Raw genomic sequence first — 25,075 nt, forward strand, 5'->3', positions numbered from 1 at the left:
AGTGAGAGGACAGGAGGAAAGAGGACTTACATGGAGACAGCAGAGATATCTGTAGAGCTGCTTATTATCTAGTAGAGAAGTTTAGGCTGAGGCAGGTATATCAAGCTGAAAACAGCCTTTGTTTCAGCGACTTAATAAACAGTGGCAGATTCTGCTAAACTCCACTAGCTGGGTCAAAACCTACAAGGACATCAATTAGCAGAGACTTTATTGCTTCTGACATACTAATCAAGAAGTTTCATTCCCAGAGTAACTGACCCTGGGGACAAGCATAAGTGAAAACAGAAAAGGAGAGAAACCTTGTTCCTGACCTGGCAGATGTTACACGATTAACAGCTGACAGGGTAACACTATGATTGGTATGAGCATTACAGGAAATGGGATCCTGCTTACATAGATGAGCATGGGATCTCATTTTCTTTGTGTGCTGAGCAAGTGTCAGCTAATTACTCTGTGCTCAGCTGAAGGCGTTCAGCAAAGCAGATCACACCAGTGGAGGGACAAGATGCCATGTCATCAGGGTTCACTGAGGTGTGAACCAAAGCTTTTTCAATACCTAATAATCAGAAGAACCATCTTATACTTACTGTTATCTGTACAAGAGCAATGCRTAGAAACCCAGCCCAGGACCTTATGCTCTGCATGTCACATAACAGACTGGTGATGGTGCTAAAGGTAGAGTTCAGGTCTTCTGATTTGTGGTTGTATTTCAATAGCAAGAGCTGTTAAAATTGCTACAAATTCTGAGTGTTGTAATTGCTTATAATATCATGAGTCAATTAAGTAGTAGAATGGCAGAATCTTTTATTTTTCTGTAGAAAGCGTGTTTTTCTATGTCTTAAAATTAGTGCTTGTTATCACAAAGTCATTTATTCCTTGATTGTTGTATGACAGAAGGGAAATGGGTAGTGGGGTGCAGTGCAAGTCATTGCTTAAAGCTTAGTGAATTCTGAGAGCAGCATGAAGAGATGCTACATAAGGTTTTATGAAATTTTCCCTGGAAATTATGAGCTAAGCAGGGGTAGGGAGGTTGTGCAGCATGCAGCTCTGTGAATGTAATGCTCCAGATAATGATCTTCCAGAGCTTAAGCCTCTTTAAAAATGAGAGTTTTATTTACTTGTTATAAGGCATGTGGACAGTGCCTACCACAGCAAAGGCTGGATTCCAGTTTTCATTCTCACGCCCTGTGTATAATTCTTCAGAAACAAAAATTTCTGAATAACTGTTCAAAAAGATCAAAAGATCTGTGCTTTTTAGTTTGGCTAAAACAGAGAACTGAGCCTGAGAAGGAAGGTGTGAGAATAGTCAGCTGAGAACTGATATTTAACCTGTTTTTAGCTCTACTGTTGTTTTTTCCTCCTGTTTTTGGCTTTCTGGCAGTGCCAGCTCCTGTCCCTGACAGTTTCTGGCATCGCAGCTGGTGCTGGGTTCAGAGAGCAGCTTTTCCTCACAAAGGCTCATTTGGGTGCCTACAGTGCTTTGCAGTCTTTACTTTCACGTTTGCATCTTAGCAGCCCATGCCCTGCAACTCCTGAGTTTGATGGCCAGGCCGCACTTGATTGGAAGAGACCTTCAACAAGGACTTGTAAGCTGTTGTCAATGCTGAACAGTGCAGCCTCTCTTAGGCAGAAGTAGTCACAGCTGCTGTGCTTACCTTTGCTTTCCATTACCTCCTTAACACTGCTACAGCAATGGCCTTACCAGTTGCGCTGACTTTCCCTTGGCTTCTGCATGCTGTGCTCCTTGTATGATGTGTTGGGACACCCTCTTCCAGCTCCACAAGTGTCTTTTCCCAGAGTGGGTCTGGGAGGAGGATGGTGTTTTAGGAGAGCATTGCAGAGATTGTAGGTAAAGTGTAGCCCCTGATGCCAGCCACTTTTCCAGCCCTTGAACCCATCAGCTGGTGGGTGTAACAGCAGCCCTCTGCAAATGCCTTGGTGCTGACTGGTAGAGCACAGCTCTGTGTGTATAGTGACAGGGGACATTGAAGCTCTCACCTAGCTGCTGGGTGGCCAGGCAAAGCTGGGATTGCAAACAAGAGCTCCTCCAAGCAATGTCACTCAGACATCCCATAACTGTCAAATGATGTAGGCACTCCATTATGTAAAACACATCCAGGTTTCTGGTGAATTCACCACTTTTTACTAGTTGCTTTCTTGTTCTTTACAAGGACTTTGACTTACCCTGTTCCTCCTGCAGGTTTTGTCTCTCTTCTCCTTTTGCAGTGCTTTTTTCCTGAGTTTTAGATTCGAGATATCTAAGCTAGCACAGCATTGAAACACTTGGAATTATTCCTCTGTTTAGTTAAGCACTTGCTTAAATCCCTTTGTTATTGGATAGGGAATGTGTTTAGGCCATCATTAAATCTTTTTGGGAACTGAAATCTGAGACGCTCAAGGTGTAATATACAGTGTACATTGCAGTGACACTACCTTTTAAATAAACAGTGAATCATGAGATTTTATTTTGACATGATACAGGGTGCAGAATCCAGTCCAAGGTTTGAAAGGAAAAAATAATGCATTTTTATACTGAAATAACTTGTTCTCAGGAAAATTGATTTCAGGGTATAGTACTAATGTTTAATTACTTGCTTTTCAAACTGTGGTGCTCTCTGGGGGATTATGTAAGCCTTAAATGTCACCAAACAGAACACACAAACAAGAAAAAAAAATCAAATCTCCATAACTGTGGATCTGACTGTCAATCAGATTTTAATTAAACCAATTAACATTTTTCTTCTTTCAACTCTTTCCCCAGAAGACAAATTAAAAACAAATTAAAGGAGTGACATATTAAAATGGAGCATCTTTTGATTTCAACAGATTTTATGTGAACACATGAACCTGAACAGCCTGACAGGGCACTCTGAAACCACAAAGAAGCCCTGGTCAATCTGTCTTGATGAGAGGTTTAGCCTTATTCATCGAATGAGAAACAAGCAATGCCGTCTCTATTCACTTGGGTAAGTGCTCTCTTTAAAATGCAGCAAATCATTTCATGATACATTTTAGCCTCAAAAAGCCTTATAAATGCAAAACATACTGCAACAATGTTGTCTTTTAAAAAATGTGGACTTTGTTCAGGTGTGTTTAATATATATAGATGTGCTGCTGTAGACACTTTTCTAATATCAGCMTGAAAGCAAATTGCCAAATAGGGAGTAGTGAGTGGTGGTTTTGATAGAGGAAGATGGAAATTAATGAGAAACTGAGGAGCATACAGCATCTTCCCTGAGCAGAAATGCCTTGCATAATTGCCAGGTACTTCAGCAGCATTATTTATAAAACTTCATTAACAAAGTCATACATCTCCATATGAGAGTGTGTTTGCTAAGTACTTCAGGGGTGACCTGTGCCAAAGGGATAATAATAAAGGCAGTTGTGGTTTTATTTTAAGATGTTTATAGTGTTTATGATGTTTGCAACACTTGAGATTGAGATCTTCACTCTTCACAGAACAAGATAGTTAAATTGCAAATGTAGCTTGTTTACCAGCTAATAATACACTCTACCTCTTGGGAGGGCAAGGGAGTTCAGTCTTCAGAGTTCATCAAACCGCTGGCCTTTTACATTTTACAGCAGTGCATAGTTTGATTATGAGAATGATCATTGGGATCTGGACCTCATTTCACACAGATCACCAAATGACTGCCACCTAATAAAACTTGATGTTTATTTTCCTGGGAGTCGGCTTCAGGTTAGAGATATATTGAAGGACTCCATCTCCCCTGAATCAGCACAGTTTATTCCTGTGATTTTGCTGCTGCTGCTTAGAAACCTTCCATGGCAAAGAAAGAGCTGTATCTGGTTGTCATTTCTCAGTGATTAGCACACAGCAATTAACATCAGCAGTTAACATAAAGTGGATCCAGAGCCTACTACAGCAAAGAGTATTTTCTGTTAACTTGAGTGGGCTTTGGATCAAGTGGTGTAAAGACCATTGAGCTATAAAGACCCAACTCCTGAGAGGGCAAGGGGCTCTCAGATGTCATTCAGCTGTATTGCTCAGTGGCAGAAGAACAATTGCCTTTTAGGGGCAATTTAGAGGCAATGCTGTATTAACCTACCCTTAGGTCCAGACTTTTCCTGCTCAGCTGTAGTTCTGGTTCATTGCCTGAGGCTCCTTCTAATAGTCAGTGGAGAGAGGAAGGCACATTCGGGTGGAAAATCAGCTAAGCTGAATAGCCTTCTGGAGGTACCTATGGCTTTCCTTTGATTCGAGAGGGAACCCAGGATAACATAGCTGTTGACTTTAGGTGTCTTGATTAAGTACCCAAAGGTTGATGGAATAAATCTAGACCTTACCCTGTGAGTTACATAACTATTAATACTAGATCTGTGTTCCAGTGTTAATGTCCCTCTGTTCCTTTGATATGGGCCAGATGTGGGTTGAGAAATGTATTTCTGTTGAAGTAGCCAGTAGACACAATGCAGAGTTTATGTCAGCTGTTCTAGGACAGATCTGGCACAGAGCTGATGAACACAAAGATAACTTGGTGGTGTTTTTTGARCAGATCTCAACTGGTGAGTGTATACCACATCAGTACTTTATATTGGTGCTGTTCTTGATATGGTACAGGGAGCTCAAATGCCAGATTGTCTGTTCTGATGGAACAGTAAGCTTAGCAGAGATTGAAATTGATGTTGACTTTCCCATCAATCATCATGCACACATGTGCAATAAATACCCAGCAATGATGTATCTCATGAAACAGTTACAAAAATAGAGATATTTGGGGTTAAGGAGAAGTAGTCTTTAATCCTTCAGATTCCTTTTGCAGCTTTCGGAGCTCATTACTGCTTAATTCTTCTGTCAGACTGACTTCCTTTAGTTTATGACAGGCAGAAAAGTAATTTTGTTCTGACTAAGACAAAAATCCCCTTTAAATGTTTCTGTTATCTCATGCACTTCATAAAGAGCAAATGGAGAGCAGCTGCTTTCAATGAAGAACATTCTCCATGGAGAGGATGGAGGGAGCACAAATGTGAAAGTTCAGCATGAGTGTTACTGGGAATCCTGAATTAAATCCATGCATCATTAAAAATTGAACAAAACGTGCTGCTTGTACTCTGCCTTCATGAGGGCTGTAGAAGAGGTTACATGTGAATGGGAGTGAGCAGTGTCTGAAACCTCTGGAGATCTTTTTAGATTAGTATTAGTTGCTTCCACTACTGTGAGGCAGCAATGTTTTTGCTTGGGGGACAGGATTTCCCAGTATGACATTTACTTGCAATATGCATTAGTGAGCTCTAGTTATTAGCGCTAAATCTGCTTAGATTAAACTAAGTCTGTAACAAACACAACAGGCAGGCATGCAAGCTGGGATAATATAAATGAATAGGATTTCAGAAACTTAGCAGCTGAGGTTTTAAGTGTTCACTGCAAGACTGTATAAAAGCCCTTCCAGGATGATCTTAAAATGAAGGGGATTCAGGGTCCAGGCAGGGAAGGCTTCTTTTCTCCCCRGCTGCAGAGCTTGATTATCTTCCTTTGAGAAGAAAAAACCAAAAACCCACCAAAAGAGAAAGCAGTACCTTGGCATACATGTTTTTAACACCTCTGTTTGGTGGTCCCTTTGGAAGCCAGTGTACCTGCAGGCAGCAGGCTGGGATAGCTGCGACTGTCGCCAAAGCTGTGGCAGCTGCGGTGGAGGTGACACAGCCGCCCTTGTGCTGCCTGCACGTTCGCTGGGCTCCGGGCGGACGTGATGCTCGGTTCAGTGTGAGCTCCAGCCCAGCGTTTATTCAAAGTGTGAGGCTCTGTTTACCGTGACCCTCAGCGAACCCTGCAAGCAGAGGCTAGCCAAGGGACACTGCCGTCCCGTCTGCCCCTGGTATGCCACTCTGTCTCCTTGATGGGCTTGCTTGCCCTGCTGCCTGGCAGCAGCGCCCGCAGGCGAGAAGGGCCCCTTCGCTGGATGTTGTTGCTCCTTTTAAAGCTCACCTTTATCCCTGCTACAGAGGATTGCGTGTAATTCTTGACTGTGTGACCAAGTTCAGTCTTCTTTACAGTAAAAATAGGTCAGCACCTTACGCATTTTATGTTTCGCTGTTACTGAAGATGGCAGCTGTTCTCTCCCGCCAGTGGGGATGGGCCTCTCTAGTCTTTCGTGACCTCCACACACTTCTGTTAAGATCATAATCCTTTTAAAGCAATGCAGAATCTTTCTCAGGAAACCTCATTTGTTTGCTTTTTCCATGCTGCATTAGCACTTAGCATGGTCACGCATGGGCCTGGAATTTTGCAAATCAGTTTGCAGTTCTTTTGAATATTATTTTCTCTCATTAACATTTGCTGTTGATTAGCTCTCTCTTCTAGCATAAATGTGAGCTGTAGGCGAGGGAGTCGGAAGATATACCAGCACCTTCCTTGCCCTCAAGTATTTTTTTCTGTGTTGCACCACTGTGAACCTCACTTTGCAGCCACATTTGAGTAACAATCTGCTTGAAGGCAGCGGGAGTTTTGTTTACACCAAAAGCATCTGGCCCTCTGGAACAAATCAGCTGGAACCATTAGGAGCGTATCACACACACATGTGTCCGCCAGTCACTGATATGCTCATCACTCTAATGCCTTAATTGTCCCAAACAATTCACATTTTGTTCGTTTTTAGCCAGCTTCTCATTCCGAAGGGATTACATTGGTCTTCATTCATCTGTGTCCCGTCTACAGAATGTCATATGCAAACAAGTATTTCCATTGACTTGATTAACTTCTGAACTTTTTTCCTAATCTATATTGAGTGTATTAAAAGAAAACTACTCTCTTTCCATCCTGTACGTTTTTATAGGCTGAAATCCTGTGAAATAAAATCATTCTTAAAAGCACGCTGTTTTTGCAAGCCCAATATCCTTTTCCTTTCTTGAAGAGGAAAACTGTTCAGTGGAAGCCATTCTCATAGGACAGTATTATACTGTGCAGCAAAGGTGATACTGTATTCCTAACTTCCAAATATATGCTCTTCCAAACATTGTTTCAGAAGTTGGATTTGTTTACCAATATGTCTCCATGTAAATTGTTTAGTACTGGTTTAATGCTGTATCATAATTTAGCGTGATTTCAAATGTATTATATTTTACATGTTGACTCAAATGACAGATGATTATCTCAGTGTCACACCCTTTTAAAAATATGTGCCTAAGGGTAGTTGTGTTGCCGTATAGCAGGTGCACTGACTGTATGTCTGARAGTACTGCCTGATAACAGTTTGTCTGTGATAGATAAATGCCATGCTGTTAGGACCTGAGAATTGGATATTCTCAATTAGTACAACTGGTTGAAACTCTAATTTAAAAAGCTTGAGTCTCTTCCCAGTGTTACATGTGTATGTAATCCAACAGCATAATTTTGATTATGTTTAAGGTTTAGTGCATGAATTGAACCACACTTGGAACAAGCTTGGAGGGACAGGGGTGAAGTGGACATCATAGTCTACATTGTAGGGAAGGCCTGAGATGCAGATGTGTGACTGTGGTGGCAAATACCAGAATTTTTTAGTTTTAGTGGACTCTGTGCGATTCACTTGGCTTTATGGGGTGGGAATATGGCACAGCTTCGTAAGGCAATTTAATGTCAATACACCTTTCCTTGCGGAGACGGGGACTGAGACAATACTATTTTCTGTATTAAGGGACTGCTCATCTTTCCCTTTCTTTTGGGTCTTTGTCAAATTAGCAGCAACCTTTCCCTAAGTTGGTGTACCAGTTCTGCTGCTCTTGGGAAGAATTTAGTTTTAGATTTGTATTTTTGTCTTCATGTACATGGAGAAAGAGTGGCACTTTGCTCCTGGGTCCTGTCTTTATTGGTGGCAATTGTAGCTTGTCTTTGTAAAACCAGATTATAGATGTAGTGGGAAATATGCCTGATTTTACAAAACAGTTTTGTGCACATTTTAAATATATTTGATCTTCTGCGTATACCTTGGTTATTGGAAGTTTGTGCTCTGGGGACTAAAGAATGTATTATAATCTTGTCAAGAGAAGGCAGATTGAAAATAGAGGAATATCGATATGCTGATATTGTACTAAGTGCTTGTATTAATGACAGCACTAAGATGTGAATGTTCAATTTACTCTCTTATAAATGATGTCACCTTCTGAATTGAGAAATCAGTTCTTTGAGATAGTTATTTGCCTGGCTAAAAATGATTTACTACTTGTCTTGAGAGGAGCCCTTCCTTATAATCATATGCAGTATATTGCACTGTGCTTGAGTTTTCTGATGAGTTAAGTTCATCCAATCTGACTAAAATAGTTTCATTCTATGAATCAAAAATTCATGAAAAGTTTTTTGAGGTCACTTAAGCATGTGACATTGGGAAAAAACACATATTCCTTTAAATTTCCTTTATCTCACTACTTACTCCAAAACTTCAACAGGCATGATTGTGGTCCATTAGCTTTATTTCTGGTAGTCTCATCAGAATTAGGGTTAGCCTGTGCTCAGTGCTGTGGATGAATCCCCAAAAGTATCCCAACAGCTCCTCTACTTTGCTTCAGAAACTAACTGGTAGAGTTGTCCCTTCTTATATGCCTGTGAGTCCTTGGAATAGTCTACTTTCACTAATACATTTTTTTGCAGCTCCAGTAGCTATGTCTTTTTTGTTTTGTAGGCTGGGCAATGATGACAACCAGTTTGAGGTGAACATGGCTAACAGTGGATGTGAAGTGCATCGCTTTGATCCCAGCATCAAGTCGGCGCACATTCAGGAGGGACGGCACCTCTGGTATCATCGCCTGTCCATTGACTGGAGGGATCCCAATCCAGCTATTGCTGCTCATAAATTTCACAGCAACACGAAGAAGCTGGGCACAATATTGAATGAATTTGGGCATCAGAAGGTGAGGTCTCGGGTGTCACATTTCTAACTGCAAGATAAAGTGCTGCAGAACTTTCCTTCTTGCAGCCTCAGGGGCTCAGGTGCTTTCCAAGGTTATCTCTTGACAGTGGTTCTTTCTTCAGATATACTTGTAGTGTATCTTCTTGTGGGGGTGTCTTTTCTATCTTGTTTTTACTATGTACTGATAACAGCCACCTTGATTTTTAAATCACTAGCCATATACTAAATACTTTCCTTCTCTTCTCTTCATTTTCCCTTCAACTAGCTGGTGACATTGGCTACTACTATTTTCAGTTCTGTGGGAGGTCTGGTTATTGCCTGATTATGAGTGCTGAAGTATTCATACAGCACAGTTTATAAAGGGGAAAAAAAATTTCAGCAATAATTAGACAAGAAGAGGTAATGGATGGGTTGTTTACATTTGCAAGGTCACTAATCCCGATTACAGTCATCAATAACAAAAACATCCTGTTTTGAAATTGGCAGCAATCTGTTTTTTTTGAAGTTGCCCAATTTCTTTTTAGGGAACTGTAAAAACATCAGAAATCTTCACGTCTCAAATAACTGTTGCCAAAACACATTTAAGGAAGTTTCTGACACGCAGGCTTAGGTAGCTTTCAAGACAGGTTTTCCCTCAGAGGATATACTAACATGAATTAAAATGCTAATATGCTTCATTGCCTGCAGCACATTCTGCATGTCCATTTTTTAAGAAACAGGCAGCCTGAGCTAAGGAGGAGCTCTTCTGTAGGATTTACAGAGCAAGCAGTGCAACGTAAGTTTGTTATTATAAAATGCAAGATGTGCTTTTCAATTCATTTCTTGCTTTTCTTTAGTATTTTCTTTTGGTTCAGCACTCCTGATTGAACCATTTTGAAGATAAAAGCAGAAAAAGAAGCTTTTTCCTACTACTTAGTCATACTGTAACTATTCTAGACTGTGCATTAGTGAAATATCTGGGGAGAGAGAGAGAGATGGCTTTCCTTTGACTTATGCCTTAGAATGGTTGTTTTGATTTTAGAAAAATTAGTCACAGAGCAAATGAACAGCAACCTGATCCAGAAAAAGCATATGAATCTCGTGATACAGCAGACCTCCTGAGAATAGTCATTTGGTTATCAGGGAACTATGGGGTGATTATAAGACCTTCTATGAACTGGAAGATTTTACATGTGAATTCTAAGCATATAACTTTCTGGGTGAGAGTTACCTTACATGAAAGCACCCAGCTGCAGGGCAGCCAAGGAACATRGTGCACATGTAACACATGGAATCAGGCTTTCCTGTAGCTGTATACACATTGCATAGGGTTTGGTCAAGTGTGTTGGTGCATTGAGAACACCATAGAGCCTCTTATTCTGTTAGCATTCAGGTAGCTCCCTTGTGCAGAACTATTGCATTAAGTCAGGAGCTGAATTTCACCCAGTGAGAATAAAGCCATTATACACTTTGCAATGTTCTGTCACTTCCTATTTGTGAAATATCTGAATGAACCAATTCTACTTACATGGTTCTRTTTAGTTTTTCTTTAATTGGAAGGCAGTCTGAGAAGTTGTATGTTGCACAAAGACTCCGATAAGCTCCAATTTATGAAGAGAACATCAAAGTAAATACTGTGACATTCAGGTTTTCATTTTTCCACTGAACACGAGTGGAATGTTCCCTTGACTGAACGAATAAGTTAATGCAAAACATTTTCACAGAATATTTTCCAAAACACTTTTTTTCAATTAGAAATTTAAAACATTCTCTTCCTGTCATTCTTTTTAATTTTAAAAGTCCTTCCCACCCACTCTCAAAGTTGTTCTGTTGCTACTTCAAAGCAAGAATTCCAAGCAACTTCATTGGAAACTAATGTCTCATTTTCTCCTTGCTTTTATTCTTTTAAGACTTGGGACTTAATCCAAGGCCCTCCAAGTGAATGGGAATATTTCCGCTGACGTCAGGGACTTTGGATGAGGCTGATGAAGAGAGGACAGACAAGGCATCCTGTAGTTCTTGTCACTGTAACCTTGATAAGAAAACATGCAGTTTGGGAGGTTTGTGTGCAGCGACATCAAAGAACTTGAGTGGGCTCATTTCCCTCTCTGATGAGACTTCACCCGCTATTCTGCAGTTAGTAGTGGGACTACTTCCCCAGAAATGGAAAGCCATTCTGATAYTATGACAAGAAACACTAATGCTTTTTTTGGTGTTAGAGTGGATTTGAGGAAACATTAGAAGAACATGATCTGTCTAATTGACTATGTGATGTAACAGTCCTCCGTTTCTCTGAAGAGTGTAAACAGTATGGAGACAGAGGGATTAACTTGCACTGTATTAGGATGAGACAGAATGGAAGCATGCAGTCAGTATTTTGGGAAATTGCTAGAGAGTGAAATTTTGTAAACACTGGAATAATCTCCAATAGTCAGAGTCCTGTTTTCTGGTACAAAAATCTAGACTGAAAATTTATGGGTATATATTCTGAGGAGAATAATATTTTATCAGCCACGGGAAAGAAAAAAATGTCAAAATTGATCTTTCTTATCTTTTTTTTTTTCTTCTGACGTAGGCAGTTGTTGAATATGTGCACTCTGTAATGCACTGCTGATAGATAGTGAAAGAAAAAAAAAAGGGAGAAACCCACTGAATGCTTAAGATTTTCTTTCTCATTGTAGTACAGTTCAGCTTTTTGAAAGCTGGTTCCTTCATGTTCTCCTACTGACTACTGGGGTAAGGGTGCTACAGTACTGGTATTCCCCGCAGATTAGAGATAGCTGGGAACTTCCTTCRTGTAGGATCACAGGATAATCCAAGTTGGCAAGGGACCTTGAGAGGTCTGTAGTCCAGGCCCCTGCTCAAAGCAAGGTCAGCTGTGAGGTCAGATGAGGTTGCTCCGGGCTTTCTCCAGTTCGGTCTTGGAAACCCCTGAATTTTCTCCAAAATGGAGACGGCACAACCTCTCCAGGCAATCTGTTACACTGCTTGACTGTCCTCATTGTGAAAAAGCTTTTCCTAATATCCAGTCTGTACCTCTCATTTCATGTATGCCTGCTGTCTCTTGTCCTCCTGCCATGTGCTGCTGAAGAGCCTGGCTGTGTCTTCTTGATGACCTCTCTATAGGCACTGGGGGGCTGCTGTTAGGTTCCCCCGAAGCCGTCTCTTCCCCAGGCTGAACAAGCTGTGTTCTCCCAGCCTTTCCACAGAGGGCAGGTGCTCCAGCTCCTGACCATCTTGTTGACTCTCTGCTGAACTCACCTCCGTTTAACATTGTCTGTCTTGTATTAGGGGGCCCAAAACTGGACACAGTATCTAGATGTGCTCACACAAGTGCTCAGTACTTCTCTTGATCTACAGGCTGTTTTTCTGCTAGTACAGCCTCAAGTCCTGTTGGCCTTCTTTGCAACATGATCCCCAAGGCCTTTTCTGCAGAGCTGCTCCCCAGCCAGGCAGTTCCCAGCCCATATCGTTGCAGGGGATTCTTCCTCCTCTGGTGCAGGACTTGGCATTTGTTCTTGTTGAATTTCATCAGGTTCCTGTCAGCCCATTCCTCCAATCTGTCTGGGTCCCCTTGGATGGCAGCTCTGCCTTTGAGTGTAGTGACTAGCCTCACCAGTTTGGTGTCATCTGCAAACTTGGCAAGAATGCAGTCCATCACCTCCTTCAGGCCACTGATAAAGATATTAAACAGGACAAATCTTAGTATAGACCCCTGTGACACTCCTCTTCTAACTGGCCTCCAGGTAGAATATGACCCATCTACCACTACCCGCTGAGCCTGACCATCCAACCAGTTTTTTACCCATCTGGTTGTCCACTCATCCATATTGTAATGTCCTAACTCAGATACAAGAGTACTTGTGGGAGACAGTGTCAGATATATATTCCAGTGCTCTTCTAGCCTAGTCACAGGAAGCAGCTGGTTCCATCTTCTTGCAAGCGGACATCAGTCTGAATTGCAGTTGTTACAATAGGGCTGATTCAGCTGTCTAAATAAACCATTTGTCTAGTCCCAGTATAGATTTGCTTTGTATATAGTATTGATGTCCTTCTTGGTAGGTTGCTACATTCTGTGCAGCTCAAATTTTAGTATGCAGTAAAATATCAGGGAAAGTCTGTACTGAAAGGTAAACTCCCTCCCCAAGCTCCAGCATAACACCTCTCTCCAAAAAGCCATAACACTTAACCTGAAATTCAAACCTGCCTACTGCATGTATTCTAAAGGTTGTACTACAAAGCAAAATTAAAAGCTTTTGACAGAGAGGCCCTGAGTGGCAGAGGCAAGAGAGAGTTCATTCTGTCTTGAATGTATATTCACAAATAAATCATGCGTGTTCACACATGCAAACTCTGAATTCAGTAGTAGTTTTCCTCCTTTGGGAGCTCTGTAGGTCAAACCTCTTGTGATGCCATCGGTAAGTGCGATGAGTCAGGAAGTTGCATGCCTTGGTGATAGAGGACAGCAGTATGGAACTGTGTAAGTGGCTGAGATGCTTTCTTGGAAAACAAATTAAACTAGAAAGGAGAATCTAAAAATGTAAAGTAAAATCTGCATTTAACCAGGAAGTGCCAGTGGACATAACTTTCAGAGAATGGCAAAGAGTTGCATTCAGCTCTTCCCATTCAAATAATCATCTTTAACAAATCACATAAAAGACCAAATTGTGTCAGGCCCACTTTTTGTTATTAAAAGAAATGCAAAGCAGTCTTTATGTCCTGATTTTGATTTGAAGGCTGTAATTTATACTGATTTCTGCATGAAGAATTGCTTGCACAAGTAACAGGTGTCAGCTTAATTTTATAGAACAAGCTTAGATTTAAGCTTTAAAAAGCAAAAACCTCCTCCCGTTCACCTGTTATTTAATACTCAGTGCACCCTGCAGCCACGCTGATTAATAACCTTATCTCCTCCTAGGCAAGTAATTTATCACTTGCCTTCATCTCCTAAAGCAGATGCTATAAAGTCTATTTCATGCTGTACTTCTAGTTTTGTGAAGATTAGTGTGAAAGAGCAAAGATTAAAGAAAATTGACTTACCATTCTGGTTTRAAATCAGCTGTGTTGGCAGTAAGCAAATAATTATGAATTAAAATCCTGACAGAAATTGTATAAGTTGTTAGTTGTATATGAAGATTTGATTAGTAAAACTAAAAATTAACTCTCAAGATGGAAAAAAGCTCACCTTCGCGTTTCAGAGCAATTAAATCCAAGCAATTCCTCCTTGCTGTGTGCAACTAGGTATTGCTGGGGCAAGAACAGTCCTGTGAGTTCTTGACCCTGCTTCTGACCTAGGCAATATCATTTAATGATTATTTTTCACAAAGGTAGACTCACCAGTTGTACAGGGATGCTGGGGGTTAGTTAGTGTGAGTCACTAAGAGACTTTTGTTCTCAAGTCCAACATCTAGATGCCAGTGGTGTTTATAAACCATTCTCAGCTGCCATCTTAACTCACAGAAGGTCCTGAGTACCTATGCTTTGGCTGATGAGTGCTTGCAGATCAGTCTCTGTCCTGATGTTGGAGTCCAAGCTCAGGACTCAAGCCCAGGTGTGTCCTTGGCCTTTGCTGCTGCAGCCCGAGAACAGCCTGGTTCAGTGTACTGGCGTGGGAGGTGCAAGGTCAGATCTGTATTGTGTGCATTTGGCTTAGCATCAGCAGCACCAGATGAGACTGGATCTCTTGGATCACTGTGTTGTACAAATCCTTATGTAAGCGTTTGGAGTTCTGTCTTGAAAATGCTTAATTTTTTTCTTTGCTTTATTTGGGGCTTTTTCAGAATCTCAATTCCAGAAGGAAAAAACCCCCTTCATCTGATTTTTAGCCTCATTATTTTCAGGCACAGGTTTTCTTGTGCTATCAATGGTCTTTAGGCTTAAATGACTCTTTTTTTTCTGCAACTGTTTTTTCCCATCCAGATATATTTATAAAGAACAGCCTTTGGTTTGGTAGGGTTATTAGACTAACCTCTCTAAGTCTCCTCTGGTAAGAGAKATCCTGTATTTCCAAATCCTGACATCTTAATAGTGTTTCACTGCCCCTCTTGCAACTGCTACATGAATGATCAGAGCAGTATCAAGAATTCCTGATGGGGTCTCAGCTGGGGCTCAGGCAATGACAACCCTACTCCCCTTCCTCCCCTGGAAACGTCTGCGCTGCTACTACTTATCATCCCACTTGCTTTTATGTGGACACATCAGACTGTCTCTATTAATTACACCGTTTTCTGCATGGCACACCAGAAGGGGTTATTGTCCCAAAGCACTGATTCTTTAAAGCGTAAATAGTCCTGGCCTATTTATAGTAGGAGTAAGTCTGCACAGTAAAGTCCCATATTAGCACCAGACCCTTTGCATCAGGCAGACATAATTCCATAACTGTAAGAGCTTTTAGTCTAAATAAATGACCTGCCAGGAGATGGAGAATTGTGGGACTAATCTCAATTAACTTACATATCTACATTTGAGATAGCTGTCAAAGACCTTGTAAACTGAAGGGGAAAAAAAGGGAAACCTTTTGGGCACAGTTCATTTTATCTAAGGGTAGCTATTTAAAACAGGCCAGATGATGTGAATTGCACATCTCAGATTGCCCTTTAGAAGTTCCTGTTCCTCCTGCTGGTCTATAAAGGGAATTTGGACAGCTGGTTTGGATTTCGATGTCAGAGGCTGGGTGAGATACATCCCACCTTGAATGACTTGCCCCAGTATCACAGAGGCAGAGATCAGCCGAGTCTGGCGGCTGCCCATCGATCCAGTCTTCCTAGTCTTCTCTCTGAGCACCTTCAGTGATGACAATCCATTTCGAAACTTTGCCCCTGCCTGGGCAGAGCATTCCCCCGGGGCTTTCTGCAATTTGGGGATGGGCACAATACTCTCAGTCTTTGCCTGGCCTCCTTTGGCCTGTAGCAAGCAGGGGCCAGCCTTGCTCTGGCTGAGAGCTGTCACCAGCAAGACAAATGTCCGTCCTGCTGCACTGGCTGCTCTTCGGCAGTGTCACAGCGTAACACAGTGCTGCTCTCATCTGGTGAATATCTTTACACGTGTAAGCGATTACAGTGGTGGGGGGGGGTGTTTATTTTTTAGAGCATATTTTTAAAGCAGGGGAAGGGTGACAAAAGATTGTCAGTAACACTTCAGTAATTTTATATTTCAGCTCTCTAATTGCTAAATACCATTTCTGGGAAGGGGGTGAATATATGATTTTAAAAAGTGAAGGTTTATGTGCTTTTTACTTGGCAAAGTGAGACTTTTTCTTAAATAATGACATTTCAGAATGTCATCAAAAGCAGTACTGCTGAGATCTAATAAAATTCCATTATTGGAGAGCGCAATGAGAAACAAATTCCCTGGACCTACAAGAAGCATTTCCCCTCTCAGAAGAGCCATATGAAATTATTGGAACACCCAGAGAACTAATACTTGGTTCTCACTTTTCTAGCTCAGTTTCCTGGCAGAGAATTATTTCAACAGCTCTCAGACTGGACATTTGGGATCACTTTTAATTAAGAAAGTGCCTTGCAGTTTCATATTTACTACAGGTTGGTAGTTGTTGAGAGTCACAGTCTCTCACTGCTATGAACAGCGTGTGTTGGTTGTAGTGATGCACAGCATGTGTGTATTTGGCCTTTTGTTTTGTTAACAAGTAGTGGGAGAACACAAGCGGATGTGACCTGAGCCACACTGGTGATATGTGCATGTGTAACAGATCCAGAAAGACCTGAGAAGGGGTAAGATGTGGGGACTTGCTAATGTGCGCTGCTGTTCCAGCACAGGCGAGAGCGGTGTCAGTGGTTTTGGGGGGGCTGTCTCTGTGCAGACGCAGTCTGCAATGGGAGCACATGCACTGGGCGCAGGAAAGGGGCCCTGTGACTGGCTTGAGGAAGGAGGAGGGAGTGCACCCTTAAAAATGATATATTTTAATTTGTTTCAGCATCCTCCAGCTACAGCCCTGTTTGTTTGTGTGGGACCAGAAAGATATGAATGGATATAGGAGGAGGCCTCCTGGGCAGGGGCAGGGCAACCTCAAGGCACACACAGAACAAAGCTGAAGGATGCAGGGAGCAGTGGTGGTGACTCCAAACTTGGCTCTGCACTCAGCATCTGTCTGAAATGTTTGATCCGGTGGCAGTTTTTCCTTTGTAGATGCCACAGCCAGCAGCCTTTGAGTGTTCTCAGCCTGTAAGGGGCTTGTTGTCAATTTTACATGTAAACAGATATACTCCCGAGGAGCTAAGTGCGCTGCAGTGCGCTTCCGCTCTGTTCTGCAAACTTGTCTCACATGCCTGATTTCCATGCTGATTGTGCTGAAAGGGAGAGTGCCAGAGATAACATCAGGCAAGCTAGCTAGAAAACGTAAAGCTAATATTTTTTTAAGTCATCCCATTAAAGCAAAAACTCAAAAGCGCAGGAAGGCATGTTATTCAACAATACACATCTGCCTCTAGCTTGATAATTTGATTTATGAGTTCGTGCAAGACTTACTGCCCGTAACACACATTCAGTCCCTTTGAGGTTATGTTTGTACATGCTGGGCCAAATTCATTCTCCGTGTAATATGACTGATTTCTTTGGAGTTACACCAGAGCTGAAATTTGAGCAATAATTGTTACCGTGTGTGAGCCTTCCACGTGCAGCTCTGTCAATGAGTTAGCGGGTTTTACTCCAGTTGCTGAAAATTAAGTGGAAGTGCAGATGTTTCTGGTTGCAGTTGGAAATTATACCTCTATAAACTTGTAGTGGTTGCTCCCAAGTAAACTACAGGCTCCAGTGTTTCTTTCCTGGATATATATATATTTTTAATTTTAGTGATAATGAAATCCAGGGGGGAATTGCTCAGTATGTGCTTAGTCAGCTGAAGCTGTTGCTGCATACAGTATTTTAATGATAACTAGACTGAAGATTTTGGCTGCAAGCAGAAGTGGGCTTGACAATCTCATGTTTCTGGAAGCAAAAATCTTTCAACGTTGATTTACTGCTCACCACCTCTCCCRCTGTCTGTATCATATGCAGGAATTGCATCATGCGCGTTTCTTTGCAAGGTTTTCTCTTGGTCCCTTCCATTTCCTTTTGCCTTCTTTAAATTCCCTCCTCCTTCTTCACCAGGAGCGATTCTCAAGATATTGTTAAGAATAGTGGGGTTACTAGGGAGCAACCTGAAGATGCTGTTTAGTATGCAATTATCAGGCATGCAGTGAAGACCTTTTAATGATAATGTTGGCTGGATGTAGTGCAATCCATAGCCTTTTCTTCCTCTAGGAAAAGGGCTAGTTCAGTGCCTGAATTGTAATGAAAATATTTCACTGTTGAAACAGAACAAAAATAACTATCAAAACATATTTTTATTTGCTAAAAATGAGAAAAAAGAAGGTTTTTTAGGTTTTTGTTTTCTTTTTTGTTGCCTTTTTTGTTGTTATTAAGGAAAACCCTTTAGAAAAATTAGGTATTCAAAATCTTTTTTCCCTCTAGCTTTACTAGAGGACTGTACAAGCTGCATTCAATTCCTGGCACAATTCAATGCACTAATAAACCATTCCACCATCTTTTCAACACCAGCATACCATGATTTCAGTGTGAAACAGTTGTATTCAGAGGAGTCACTGCACTCACTGCAGCACCTCGGAGTCATCATTGGTATGTTGCTTCTGTAAAAAGCCAGTTGGTCCTGGTTCCCGTTTCTCACTGAAATTTGGATTCAGCAGGAGTCTCAGGAACCTCTTCACACAGAGACAATATGATACCAGATGCAAGATGCAGGGCACCTGCTGAGTTCAGGCCTGTATTCATGCTCCTCAACTAGCTTGCTTTGCTCTGTTAACACTGACTTAAGTGCGGTAACATGAGCATGTAAAGTTTTAATTCAGCCAAGGTGTTGAATATCTGCTCAAAATGGTAGTCCATTACATTACATTAACTTTGTAAGAATCAAGAGCAACCTCTTTTCCATAGGGAACAGCTTCTTTCTCCACCACCCATCTTTCTGACAATTTCTAGGGACTAATTGACTTTAACAAGTTCTTTAGAGAAATTTCCTTTCCAGAGCACTTAGAAGCTCTTTAAAAAAATGTAGATGTGTCTTATTTTTTTCACATTTGTCTCCAGTTTCTCCTAGTAGTCAACAATGAGCCTGTTTCCCCTTTTCCAGTTTACAACTTCTTTTCGTTAGGATTGGACATCTCTTGTCTGAGTACTTTCATCTTAGCATCTGGATTCTTTCTGCTGTCATTTTTTTATTCTGATGGCAATTTAAGGTATCCCTCCTGTTCTCAAAAATCTGAAATCAGAGATCAAAGCCACAGTAGCTCTCCTTTTCCCCTCCCTTTTGCCCACCCGAGATGAAATCTGAGATTCTTGCAAGCAGAGGTAGGCTCTTCAGGATGCTCCTTGTTCTGCTCCRCACATTTTCAGGAATGTGCTGCCTTCTTCCCGCCCTCATTGTAAGCAAACAGCAAGATTGAGCAGACAAACAGTGACTACAGGAGCAGAAGAGGAGCAGGTTGGCACCTTGGACCAGAAACAGAGTGAAACTAATCCCATGAAGGGTTCAGTCTTAAAGGACTTTAGTGCTCTGGCTAGTGCAGATGAGAACCAGGTCCTCCATTAGATTTAATTAGAACTACTCAGTTATACATGTTACTGTCCTATAATAGAAGTTCTTTTAGGTGTGCTAAACATTTTTTGCAGGTGGGACTTTGAGCCCTCTCTTCAGTTACTTATATTTTGCAGCCACCTGTGGGCACTATATTAGTAAATGACAACAGAGGGTCTTGCAACTGAAATGCTGTGTGTTATGCACAACTGTTTTACAACAGTCTGAGCCCTTTCTCCTCCTTTCCACACATGAACACACTCACAGGTCTTGCTTCCTTTTGGCAGTTTTTGCCTTTTGGTGAATTGTGCGTGAGGAGGACACAGCCCTGCAAGGGTGCAGGCTGCAGGGGTAGCTCCAGGTGGCTTTTCCCAGACCGCCAGTCAAGCTGCTGAGGGTGGGAAGTAACATAGTGGCAGATGGGTTGAGAAGCACAAGCTGTAAGTTCCTCCATACAGCTTACACTGTGTTCAGCCTCGGGTTCCTAATGCTTGTTAGTGGAAGTGTAGAAGACTTCAAATGCTTTTTAGGATGAATTACTGCTTAACTATTTGCTTTCTATTGAAAACCTCCCATGCTGACTGCTCTTGTCTCAGCCCCTTCTTCGCATTTCTAATGCATTTGTCTGCTGTTGGCTTTCACCTCTAGTAAGAAACAGATAACATTACATTTTGCTAACACGGAGCTGGGTTTCTCTGCCCTTGCTTAATGCTAGAGCAGCATAAACAAACTACAAGTGTTTGTTCCACTTTAATGAAGGGACTCGAGGGTCCAGTGTACAGCATTTATTCTTTTGAGTAAACATCCGTTCCCACAGGCATCCAGCAGAGCCTGGCATAAAACATCAAAAGAACAGAAACGAAAGGATTTTTCCCCTTTACGGAGACGAGACAGTGGAACATTCTCCCGTGAGATTAGATGGCTGAATGCGCTCTTTGCAAAAGGCCTTGTGTACTCAGCCAGGCTGCGCACAGAATTATTGCTCTTCCAATCTGTTTTTTTTTGCCGCTAGTGGAATAATTACAATTTTTAAAAAGTCTGTGTATGCAGCACTAGCTTCGTTGGGCAAAACTCTTGCTGTTAATCGGGCTGGTAAATAATTTAAGATCTGAGTTTCTAGAGCTCCCTTGTGAGAGTTCTCCCACTTCGGCAATCTAACCATCACATTGAGGGAGCTGGGGAGGTGATGTTATTTTGCTCTTCTGTACAACAGAAGAGCTGTGCAAACTGAAAAACTATACTCTTATCAGAGCATTGTGCAAATGAGAGCTGGGGCATGGTGTTTCTGAGCAGGCATCCACACTTGTGGACTCTTGACACTGATGAGGAGGTCACTGTTTGAGCAGTGTGTTGAAGAGCCCCCATGTCATCACAGTGGCTCTTCACCCCATTTTCTCTGAGAAGGGGCCAGTTTGAGCACTGCTGCCGCTAGAGGTGAGTTGTGTGTTGGCTACTCTGGAGACTGCTCTCAGTTTAAAGAGACTGGGGGCCAAGACCTTAGATGCTCAGGATTTGGGGGAGTGGCAGGGCTAACCCAGGTCCTTGCCCTCAGCACTGTCTGCTTATAGTGATGGCATGCTCCATGTTAAGGGYTTGTAGATCGTGTTCTCTGAACCATTATATGGGAGCTTTGGTCTTCCTAGGTAGCAAGGCTAAGCAAGATGTTAAGCACAATAGGTCTAGCTTTAAGATCATTGTAGCTTAATGCTAGCTAAACCCATCAAACCTATCCAAAAATCAATTCAGGCTTTGGGGCATGTGTAATTTATGTCCAGAAGATGATTATAAGAGAGCTGCCTTCTGGTTCAGTGCCCAGTGTGAGTTATGGTGGGAGCATGCCAAGAACGAATCTCACAGTAAAGAAAAGTGTGCATAATGACAGGATGGCCACAGGTGAAACATGGCAGCTTCCTGATCAAATGCAGACAAGGAGAAAAAATTTAAGGCCATGCTGCTATGCTGATCTCCCAAAGCAGGTGGCAGTTGTTTGTCCAAAGATTATTTTGTCCTCTGGTAAAGTGACATTGGAAAAAAATTCCTGCTGGCTAAAAGGCCTCCTCTGCCTGTCCACTGGAGTAACTGACATGACTTAACAGGGCTGGGCTGTGGGAGTTTCTTTTTTTCCTAGTAAGTCTTCAAATAGAAATTGCTCCCAGATGAAGGGTATGTGGAAAATGTCTCAGCATCAAAGACTGACAGAAGAAGTGGAGAATAAAAGTGCCAGGTCTCCCGTAAGCCGGGGCTCTGTGACCGTGGGAGTGAGTCACTTGGGATGCCAGCATGGGTTCGCTCTGTGCGTGGTCCCTAAGTGAGGCTGAACGGATAAAGTGTTCCCAGTGATCCTGAACACTTATCCCTCGCTGACATGATTAATGGCTTCTGCTTTCACTGAGGGGCTTTTCAGTTGCATTTGTCTGTCTGGGACCATTATTGCTTTTGGCAAGCTGTTACTATGTTGACAATTGGCCATCAGAGGAGGTTAGATAAGTTTTCTTCATATAATTTTGAGGCACTTTCACCAGGTGGATTTTAGCTTATGCAGTAAGTGTAAGAAGACTGTTAATACCCTCTCCCTGTTTTGTAACACTTTCATGGCAGCACATCACTGAAACTGGAAGAAAAAAAGACTTCTCTATCACTACCAAGGCTGTGGAGGATCCATAATRAGAACAGAGTAGCAAAACTTGTTCTCGCTCACTACAGATTTGTGATTCAGTGATATGTATGTTGTATGAGTGACTTTGACAGGATAGTTGCCTTTTACTGTGAAAAAGACCAAAAATCATGTAAGCACCAAACTACAGAAACTAGCTTTATAGTTTTAATACCTTAAGCAGATACTTGAAAACATGCCTGTTCTGACACTTCAGGAGCTGATAATCTCAAATGACATGTTTGCCCCAGTTATTTTGAAGACCAGCATGGAGGGGGGTGTAGATGTATGTGGGAAGGAAGGGAGGTAATTTAAAAGAGAAGTGCTACTCTGGAGCTGGGTGAGAGCCATAGGCTGGATACCACTGGTYGTAGTGACTGATTATTCTCCTGATTTCAGTATCCAGATTGCTCTGACCATGACCACCGCAGTCCCTATTTCCCCAGTGGATGGCTCAGAGAGCACTGAGGTGKTTCCCACTCCCACTGATTACAGGGAACATGGGGAGAGAGGCACTCGCAAGCTGTTGGGACTGCAGTTTGCTACTAGGCTGCGGGCTGTCCTGCCTGCMATTGATTACAGCCTCAGCTCAGAATGAAAGGGGGCTTAAAATCCAAGCAGTTGCCTGCTGGCAAAGAGGGACGGGCTGCGTTTTGAAAGAAAGGGCAAAGGAAGAAAGTGAGAGGAGTATCATGCTGAAAGATTGCAGAACGGAAAAGAGAGAAGCTAAGTTCAAAAAAAAAAGGCCACTCAAGAACCAGCTCATTACCTGCAAAGTTGTTTGCTACCAAAATATGGATTAAACAGGTTTTTCTAGAGTTTCATCTGGAGAAAATACAGAATTGTACTTAGTGGAGTGGGGAGAGGAAAAACAGATGCATCAAAGGGCAGAGTTCATTTTGTTCTGCAGCTGATGTGAAAATGGTAACTTGGTATCATGGAGGCAGAGCACAGGCTTAATGTCTTACAGCCTCTTTTCTGATAAAATCTGTAGTCCAGCACTGTGCTTCAGAAGGACCCTGTGATTCTGAGCTCTACTTCTCTGCTTTAAAGTCATAACCAAATCTCCTGCCCCTGGCTTACACTGAAGAGCTGCTCGCGCAGAAAGGAAGGGATGCTGGCTGATTGACCTGCAACATGTTTGCCATTTTTGCCTTTCCTGGCTGCTGCTTCCACATGCTGAGTTAGTGCTGGAAGTAATACAGCTAAATTGCTTCCTCCAGCTACTCACTCTCAATTGACTTGTCTCCACAGGGAGCTTTAAATGGTGCCCACAGGGCATTGCATAGCCTGAAATTCCCATTAACCCTGATATCTCAAAAATGATCAAGGCAAACAGAACTCTGGTCTCTGCTGTAGGAAACGATGCACAGTCATAACAACTCATTACCCTAAAAAGAAGAAATGAGCATCCGTACAGTACATGTTAACCTTCACTAACTAAAACACATTCTTTTCCAGCTGTTCTGTATGCTGTGTTGTGCATGAGGAAAGGGCTTTTTGTTTTTAGAGTGCAGCTGGTACAGTGCTGCAGTATTTTTTCAGGGGAGCTAAACACTGAGAAAACAAAAAATCCACCTTTTTTACTTTTCTGTGATAACCTGGTTAATTCTAATTGCTCAGTTTTTGCAGTCAGGTTTTATTTGGAACAGAAACGGAGAAAATATTTTGTAATCACTCCTATGATTCATAAGTTGATGTATCCCTTTAAGATCTTCAATGACTATTTACATTGCATTATAAACCATACAGCTTGTGAGAGCATAGATAAAGCATATTTCCTGCCCCTGAAATTTGTCATCTGCCTGTGAGACTGTTTTACTAGTAAAAGGCTATTGTTTCTATTTCCTAGCCTTTAATTCTCTTCACTTCTTTCTAGCACTTAAGTCAGCTGTGGCAGATGGTTTCAAAAAGGCAGGCTCTTGGCATCTTTAGGGACTGTCCTGATCCATGAGAGCTGCCCCTTGTCCCAGGCRAATGAGGCATCCTCTCGCATGGGAGATCCTGGGGACAGGACAGCTCTGTCCAGAAGATGTGTGATCCCGATGGGGTTATGTCTCCTACTGGGACTTCTGTGTAAGGAAAAGCGAGCTCAGAGAAGAACAGAGGTCTGTTTTCTGAGGTATTTGAGACGGAGTTGGAGGTCATCTTTATGCAGTTTCATATCCTTTACTGCTAAAGGGCTTTTCTTAATTATGAATGTCTTAAAGCTTCTGTGGTCTTTCTTTAGTTTGCTTTGTTGTCAATAGTTTTTTCATTTTCTTTAGCAAGTTAATATGTGATAGCTTTGACACTAGCTCTGTAGTTCAGTCCTGAACGGAAACAGCTTGAAACAAGAGATTAGGACTTCAAGGAACATGCCTCTACAAGCTATCCAGCTTCAGAGCCAAAGCAGCTATCAGCTACAGAGATCACCATTTGCTACCATAATCTGGGAGACTAGATCTCATACCTCAGGGGGATAGAGCTCATCCCTATGGGGTCTGATATCTACCTTTGGCTGATAAAGGTGGGAAAGGAAGGCGAGCACAGGCAAAGGGAATATGCCCCCAAAGGCTGTTAGCCTAACATAATCTCCTTCTGACAGCGAATGCAAGCAGTGACTTCCATGCTGACTCTAGAGGCTTCGCTAGGTCGATGTTACCCTKTGGAAATGGCTGCCCAGGATTCTCTTCCCTATCCAGACTAACAAATGGACAGTATTAAAATTTGTTCTGGGGGTCAAAGGTTTTGCATCCAAAATTCAAAGATTCATGGCAAGGCTGCCCCATGCTTAGACTGGCATGTAGTGACAGAAGACTCTCAGTATTTTCTCTTCTGTATTAGATAATTGTTCTCTGTGAGATGTTTTCCTTTCTTTAATGCCCTGCAGTTTGCTACTAGACGGGTTCTGTCCAATATGCCAAAGGAGTTTTTGTCAGAAAATGCCAAGCAAACCTCTTTATCTCAGAAATAACATTTGTGGAAGATAACAGGAATCAGTCTTAGTCTCTCAGTGCTCAAAATCAGTGG

The 25,075-nt window shown here is 42.0% G+C and overlaps 1 protein-coding gene across 1 annotated transcript in view; it reads left to right on the forward strand.

The window, feature by feature from the left end:
- METTL24 (methyltransferase like 24) overlaps positions 1-25,075 on the forward strand; it is a 35,002-nt gene that overhangs the window by 4,173 nt on the left and 5,754 nt on the right. The window contains exons 3-4 of the mRNA XM_026088897.1: positions 2,827-2,966; positions 8,616-8,844. Of these exons, the coding sequence (XP_025944682.1) occupies positions 2,827-2,966; positions 8,616-8,844 (369 nt within the window). The remainder of the gene's footprint in view (positions 1-2,826; positions 2,967-8,615; positions 8,845-25,075) is intronic.

The sequence above is a fragment of the Apteryx rowi genome, unplaced genomic scaffold, assembly GCF_003343035.1.
Source record: "Apteryx rowi isolate R43461 unplaced genomic scaffold, aptRow1 scaffold_794, whole genome shotgun sequence".
NCBI classification, from domain to species: Eukaryota; Metazoa; Chordata; class Aves; order Apterygiformes; family Apterygidae; genus Apteryx; species Apteryx rowi.